Below are 6,402 nucleotides of genomic sequence, written 5' to 3'. Positions count from 1 at the left end.
CGGCGACGGAACGTACGCACGCACGGCCGCGAGTAGTCATCTTTACTATGCACACATGGAGCCCGCGCGGCATGAATGCCACTATACGCTACTCCTCGGCGGAACGGAAGCACGCGCGCGCGACGCGGCCGCCTCGGCGAACGCACGCTTCGTGCGGCCGCGGCTGGCTCCAGCAGCGCGCCTCGCCCCTCGCGCGCCGGCGCGGGCCACCGCCGGCGATCGGGTGGCGGTGGTGTGACGTACGGGACGCGACCGCCCGGTGCCTGATGATTTGCGCCGAGGCGGGGCGGCTTGGCACTGCCAACGCACGTATCAAATCGATCGTATCCCCCGCGACGACGCCGTCGAGCCTACCGCGCGCGCGCGGGGCCGATCGAAGCGCATGGCTATTTAGTTGTCTTTATATGTCAAATACACACAGCAACTATCTAAACTGTTGTACATGTTCTAAGACGATGCTAAATTTTAATCACCAACACATCGGATGTCTAAATAATTTAGTCTCTATTTTTAAACTTCGATTATATTTTTTCTGTATCCAAACATCTGATGTCACACGGATTAAAATTAGTCCTTAAATCCAAACATAAGAAGACGGCAAAAGGTTCGATTCGAATCAGCATCCCCGTCCTCCGATTGGGCCGGTCCCGCGGCCTGCATCCAGAGTTTCAGAGGCCCTCCCGGATCCAGCTTCAGGTCCGAGTTCTCGTGCTGGTCCGCGGTCAGCGAGCAGGGAGATAAAAAGCAGCCAGCGACAAAGCCCAAAGTGCTCTTGAACTCTCGAGTTTGAACAAGTGGCCTAAGAACGAGAAGCAGCCACGCATATCGCATAACACCTGTTTTTTCTAAAAAAAAGAGTGGAATAGTAGATACGAGTACATCATCGGTGACCAAACCAGTAAAGCAAAAACGAGTCGGGGTGTGTTTAGATCCACGAAAAGGTGGACGAAAAAGTCACATCAGACACTATACATATTGTAGCACTTTTCGTTTATTTGTGGTAAATATTATCCTACCATGACCTAACTATGCTCAAAAGATTCATCTCGCAACGTACATCAAAACTATGCAATTACTTTTTTTATTTACCTACATCTAGTACTCCATGCATGGGTCATTTGCTATATTTAATGTTTCGATGTGATTTTGATGTGATGGAAAGTTTGGAAAGTTGGGGGGAGTTTGGGGTATCTAAACACACCCTCAGGAGAGAAAGATCAGACGAGTACGCGTACTGTGCCGTTCACAGCGTGCTGGTGGTTAGGCAACTTTACCTACAATTGGAGACACCGACAGGAAGGGCATGTGGAGTAGTCTTTAGACACCTGGGATGATTTACCTGGAGTTACTACTTGGAGCGGCGAGCAGTTTTGAGTAGAAAGAGAACCCAAGCAACCAGTGCTCAGGCCCCGGAAGCTGGCTACGAACTCTGTACTCTGCAAAAACAAGCATAGGTTCAGAATTTTGTGGTGTTTGGCCTACCACTGGTATTAAACTTGTGCAACTAATACACACGACAGAACGTCACCATCGAATCAAGATTCAAGGCCCATGGGTTAGGAAACTACCATGCCATCGATGTGGGCCAACAAAGAACGCTGAATCAATATGAGGGCAGAAATTTTCCAACACATAATTACACAAAGTAACTTCACTGAATCGACCAAAAGTTGACGACGACACACACAACAAATTCGGCCAAAGGAAGATGATCATCCATATGAGGACCCACCAAGAGATAAGTAAAAGGTGATCATCCATACCCCAGATTCGGTCTTTCCAAGGCATCCAGGCTGAAGAGCTTTCTGCTGCCGTGCAGACTCTGGACAATTCATGGATTGCACCATGGCATAAGGAGAATTTCTAAACGATACTGCATGCTAACCTAGCCTAACAAAGACAAACTAAAGCTCTTCACAAGTGGACAAAGCAAACCAGTCTTGGGTGTAAGATCTAAACATGGTAAAATGGTAATCAGTTAATCGCCCATGAATGTTGGAGTAATTTGGTATCATGGATGTAAGCACAATAAAATATATGAACTCATGCAATGGTTGTAATAGACAAATGTGAAGACTATCAGATAATGCAATATCGATAATATTTATATTACTATGGTTCAAAGCATATTAGCTGTCTTATATCGTAACTCCTATCTGCATCAACAGGGAAAGGGGGGGGGGGTGGGGGCATGTACATGTAAATATGCAGCACCTAGCATTGTTTCACTTAAGACTTGAGAGCCAAGAGTTTAATCTGATCGAAGAGGGTTACCTTGAAATAGCAGTATAGTACAAAATGGGGTCCAGGACACCTTACAAGATAGCCCTAAAAAGGACACCTTACAAGATAAAAATTGTCATCCATCAGTAGTAGGTATGCAACACGGATACGGATATGCGTATCGGTATCGGAAGGATACGGATACGCGGATACGGCAATTTCTCAGAAAACACGATACGCGGATACGTTTTACTATTTTTTAACAAATAAATAATAATGCAAATTAAAATTGTGAAAGTCTAAAATTTGAGTAATCACTAATTATTAGTTTAGTACATACAATCATACATTATACATCATCAGATCACCTTGTAGGTTTCTTGTTTTTCACAGGAGATCCAAGTCTAACCAAGTAACCATAATAATGGATTAATGCGCAGTTACCAAAATTTCAATCTAAAATAGGAAGCCAGAAACAGGTGAGCCCTAATGTCTGTTGTGGTTGTGGCCGGTGGCCACAGATCCTATGCTAGGACTAGCACTTGCGCCAGCACTACCCAAATTTGGAGAGGCCATCTATTGGATGCAAGCAATCAAGCATATGGGAAACACTAATCATGAAGGAGATGTAGGGAACACACAAAATCAAGCAACGAGAACTGCAGAAGTAGAGTAGATCAAGTATGAAAAGGAGATGTACTCATGGGAGGTCGCCGGTAGCTTGCTTTGCTGCTGAATCGTCCTCGTCCCTGCACCTCGCCCTTGCATCGTGGGAGCTAGCCGCAGCCGTGGCGGACTGGCGGGAGCTCCGTGGACCGTGCTCCCCAGCGCGGTGCTCCCGGTGCGACGGTCTGGAGGAGGAGGAGAAGTCGATTGATGGCATGGAGGGGGCGGGGGCTCGTCTCCGGAGGCCGGCGAGCGGTGGCGCACCCCTTGCACGGCGCGCGTTTGCGCAGCAAGCGTCGCGAGGGGGGCGGGGGCTCGTCGCCAGAGGCCGGCGAGTAGTGGTGGCGCATCTCCTGCGCGGGAGGCGGCGCGAGGGGGTGGGGGCTCGTCGCCGGCGGGGATCTCATCGGCCTCGCCTCCACATGCTGTGGAGCGGTGGAGTGGAGGACCTCCTCACCACCGTTGCTCGGGCCTGGAGGAGCTCTTGCGAGCGGGCGTGCTGAGGCGGCTGTGTAGGGTCCTAGGGTTACGGGAGAGAGGCAGCAGGCGTGGGAGTTGGGGAGTCAGCTGTTGATGGGCTGGGCCGTATCGGAATCACGTATCAAACAAGCCCAACGTATCGGTAAAGAGTATCCGAATTAATATTGATTTATTTTTTTACGGATACTCCGAGGATACGTATCCATCGCGTATCCAATATGTATCCGTATCGGATACGCGATACGGCACCAAACTGACGTGTCGGTGTTACATATAGTAACTTGAGCTCCAATTGTATAATTATTATTCAAATGTTATTTCTGTTACGCTAAAGAAAGCAAATCATAATTAGGAATTGACTTCACATTGAGGCCAGACTTTTTCTAGTCTAAAACAAAGGAACACTTATTATACTGCCCACAGAGGCCTAATATACATTTTTGGTTTTATATAACCACTAAAAAATTGACCTCTTGTTTCTAGAGAAAGTATTCCAGTAACTCCTAGAATACTATATAGGTGCAGGCCTACAATATTCCTGCTCCTTAAACCTTATTGCACATTCATCTTAGCTTAAATCCTAGAGCAAGGATCTCCATCAAACATAAACTAAGAATACTGACTTAAAATAGAGCACAAGGTTGTGTTAGCTAGATGTGCATCAAGTAATCATCAGATCATGTTTACAATCCAATGTGCTCAATTCTGTAAGTATGCATAAAAATGTGCAACTACAATCAGCCAAACAGGCATGATATTGGACAGCATCGTTACAGAAACAACTTAAACAGATGGAGAACTAAGCTCTACACTGAAGGGCAGCATCGTTACAGAAACAACTTAAACACTGAACTAAGCTCTACACTACAACATGTCTCAAGCAAAGAGAACTTACAATCAAAATTGAAGCAATGTGCAAGTGCTAACCTACTCCACCACTATATGTAATGTAGTTAAAAGTGCACATATCCCTCGAATTAATCAATACTCAAGAAGAATGAATATTTTGACCTAACAACAAAGCTTCATTCCTGATCAAGCTGTTAGAAAGAACATCTCTTGAGCACAATTTGCTTAGCAATTCTCTTGCCTCCTTCAAATAGCCCTCATAAGCCAAACCTTCGATGAGTATAATGTATGTCAATTCATCAGGCATACAACCACAGGAGACCATATCAGCAAACATGTCGATAGCATAATCTGTTTTCCCATTTCTGCAAAGCCCTAACAGTACTGTGTTGTAGAGTACAGTGTGGGGTGATATACCTGCATCTTGCAGTTTATGAACTGCCTCAACCACCTCTTCAATTTTATCCTCTTTATTCAGATACTCAGTTAACAAGTGATACATCTTATCTGAATTGAATCCTTTGCTCGCCATTTCATTTATCAACTCAAGGGCTTGTTCCAGCTTGCCAGCCTTGGCAAGTCCACCTATCATTGTACTGTAAGTGATTGAGTTAGGATTGCAGCCTTTCTCAGGCATTTGCTTAAAGACTTCAAAGGCCTGCACAATCAATCCCTTTTGACACAAGAAATTAATTATAGTATTGAATGTCATGTTATCTGGGAGGCAATCATTCTGGGTCATCTTAGCAATTAGCTCCTCAGCATCCTCCCATCGCTCAGCACTGCACAGACCCTTCAGCAGAGTGTTGTAGGTCACGATATCAGGCTTACAACCATAGGATTGCATATTGCTAAGCAACTCCAGGGCACTATCCACATGCCCTTGCTCACAGATCCCATTGATGACAGCATTGTAAGTAACAACATTTGCCGCACAGCCGTATTTCGACATTTTCTCTAGATACCGAGTAACCTTTTGGAGCAATCCTTTCCGACACAAGGCATTGATGATCACATTGAGGGTTGCCTCGTTTGGTGGGCAATTCTCTCGAACCATCTCATCTAGAAGCTCATCGCCATCCTCCCATCGCTCAGCGCTACAAAATCCCTTCAAGACAGTGTTGTAGTTGACAGTGTTGGGCTGGCAACCTCTAGATGGCAAGCTGTCGAGGAACTCGCGTGCCTGGTCCACATCTCCTTCCCTGCACATGGCGTCGATGATGACATTGTACGTCACGTTGTTGGGCTCACACCCCTCGGCGCGCATGAGGTCGACCAGGTCCATGGCCTGCAGGTACCCTCTCGCCTTGCACGCCGCCTCGAGGAGGATGTTGTAGGTGACCACGTCGGGCGCGCACCCGCGGCAGAGCATGCCGTCGAGCACCCCGAGCGCGTCGGCGACCCGCCCCCGCTCGCAGAGCGCGTGGATGAGCGGGTTGTAGGCGTAGGCGCTGGTGGCCCGCACGGGCGCGGGCATGCCGCCCACGACGCGGCGCGCGTCCTCGAGCAGGCCCGCGCGGCAGTAGCCGTCGACGAGCGCGCCGTAGGTGGCGGCGGTGGCCTCCGGCCCGCACGCCTCGACGACGCGCGCGGCGTCGGCGGGGCGGCCCCGGCGGCAGAGGTCGCGGACGAGCCGGTTGGCGAGGGGCACGTCGGGCGGGCGCGGCGAGGAGCGCACGAGGCGGAGCGCCGCGTCGAGGTCGCCCCGGTGGACCAGGGAGCTGAGGCGGCGGTCCGCCCCGTGCAGGCGGCGCGGGGGCGGCCTGGCGCCGGTGCTGGGCTTGGGGAGGCCCGGGGGGCTGGGCTTCGAGCCGCGGACGCGCAGGCGGCGGGGCGCGGGGTGGTGGGGTTGGCCGGAGGTGGATGGGGAGGGGGAGAAGGGGAGGAGGAGAGCGCACGCGGTGGGGGGCGGTGGTAGCGAAGGCATCGTGCGTTTGGATTTCGGCGCTCGCGAAGCAGATGGGCCGTGGCTGTGGCCGCCCGGCGCGCCGCTTGGTGCCACCGCTCACTGCCACTGCCTGCTCAGCTCATCCGCTCTACTAGTGTCCAGTTGGGAACTGTGGAAGTCGTATGGGACAGCCGCACATGGCGTCGAACAACAGCACAGCTGCGCGAGGGGATGGCTGATGACAGACAAAACTCTCGGGTGTCCAAGTCAACCAGAAAATTTAACTCTCATCTAGG

At 50.0% G+C, this 6,402-nt stretch overlaps 2 protein-coding genes across 9 annotated transcripts; both read right to left on the bottom strand.

Moving 5' to 3' along the window:
• Window positions 1-485: 485 nt before the first annotated feature.
• On the bottom strand, window positions 486-3,417 carry LOC120641144. Of its 8 annotated transcripts, XR_005662155.1 has the most exons (4): window positions 2,924-3,417; window positions 2,275-2,341; window positions 1,764-1,822; window positions 1,127-1,436 (listed from the first exon to the last, which is right to left on the bottom strand). XR_005662155.1 is itself a non-coding variant. In XM_039917134.1 (3 exons), the coding sequence occupies exons 1-3, from the start codon at window positions 1,845-1,847 to the stop codon at window positions 568-570; spliced, it is 459 nt and encodes a 152-aa protein (XP_039773068.1). In that variant the 5' UTR covers window positions 1,848-3,417; the 3' UTR covers window positions 486-567. The 8 variants fall into 8 exon arrangements, 1 of the variants encoding a protein (XP_039773068.1); XM_039917134.1 differs by adding an exon at window positions 486-845 and having other exon boundaries at window positions 1,340-1,436; window positions 1,764-3,417; XR_005662153.1 differs by having other exon boundaries at window positions 1,733-1,822; window positions 2,275-3,417.
• Window positions 3,418-4,026: 609 nt separating this feature from the next.
• LOC120641141 (pentatricopeptide repeat-containing protein At1g09900-like) lies at window positions 4,027-6,232 on the bottom strand. The gene has a single exon (XM_039917132.1). It carries the CDS (start codon window positions 6,143-6,145, stop codon window positions 4,358-4,360), a length of 1,788 nt encoding a protein of 595 aa, XP_039773066.1. The 5' UTR covers window positions 6,146-6,232; the 3' UTR covers window positions 4,027-4,357.
• Between the last annotated feature and the right edge of the window lie 170 nt (window positions 6,233-6,402).

Source organism: Panicum virgatum, chromosome 7K, assembly GCF_016808335.1.
Source record: "Panicum virgatum strain AP13 chromosome 7K, P.virgatum_v5, whole genome shotgun sequence".
Classification (NCBI taxonomy): Eukaryota; Viridiplantae; Streptophyta; class Magnoliopsida; order Poales; family Poaceae; genus Panicum; species Panicum virgatum.
The sequence above is the reverse complement of the archived record's forward strand: the minus strand, read 5'-3'. Positions and strand labels throughout refer to the sequence as shown.

Excerpts from the sequence above, each read along its gene's own strand:
- LOC120641144 (XM_039917134.1), bottom strand. The coding sequence starts at position 1,847 with ATGGTGCAATCCATGAATTGTCCAGAGTCTGCACGGCAGCAGAAAGCT. Across the intron at positions 1,437-1,763 it reads TTGGAAAGACCGAATCTGGG|AGTACAGAGTTCGTAGCCAG; the intron begins GTATGGATGATC and ends TTGTTTTTGCAG. Across the intron at positions 846-1,339 it reads GCTCCAAGTAGTAACTCCAG|AAAAAACAGGTGTTATGCGA; the intron begins GTAAATCATCCC and ends TCTTTTTTTTAG.
- LOC120641141 (XM_039917132.1), bottom strand. The coding sequence starts at position 6,145 with ATGCCTTCGCTACCACCGCCCCCCACCGCGTGCGCTCTCCTCCTCCCC.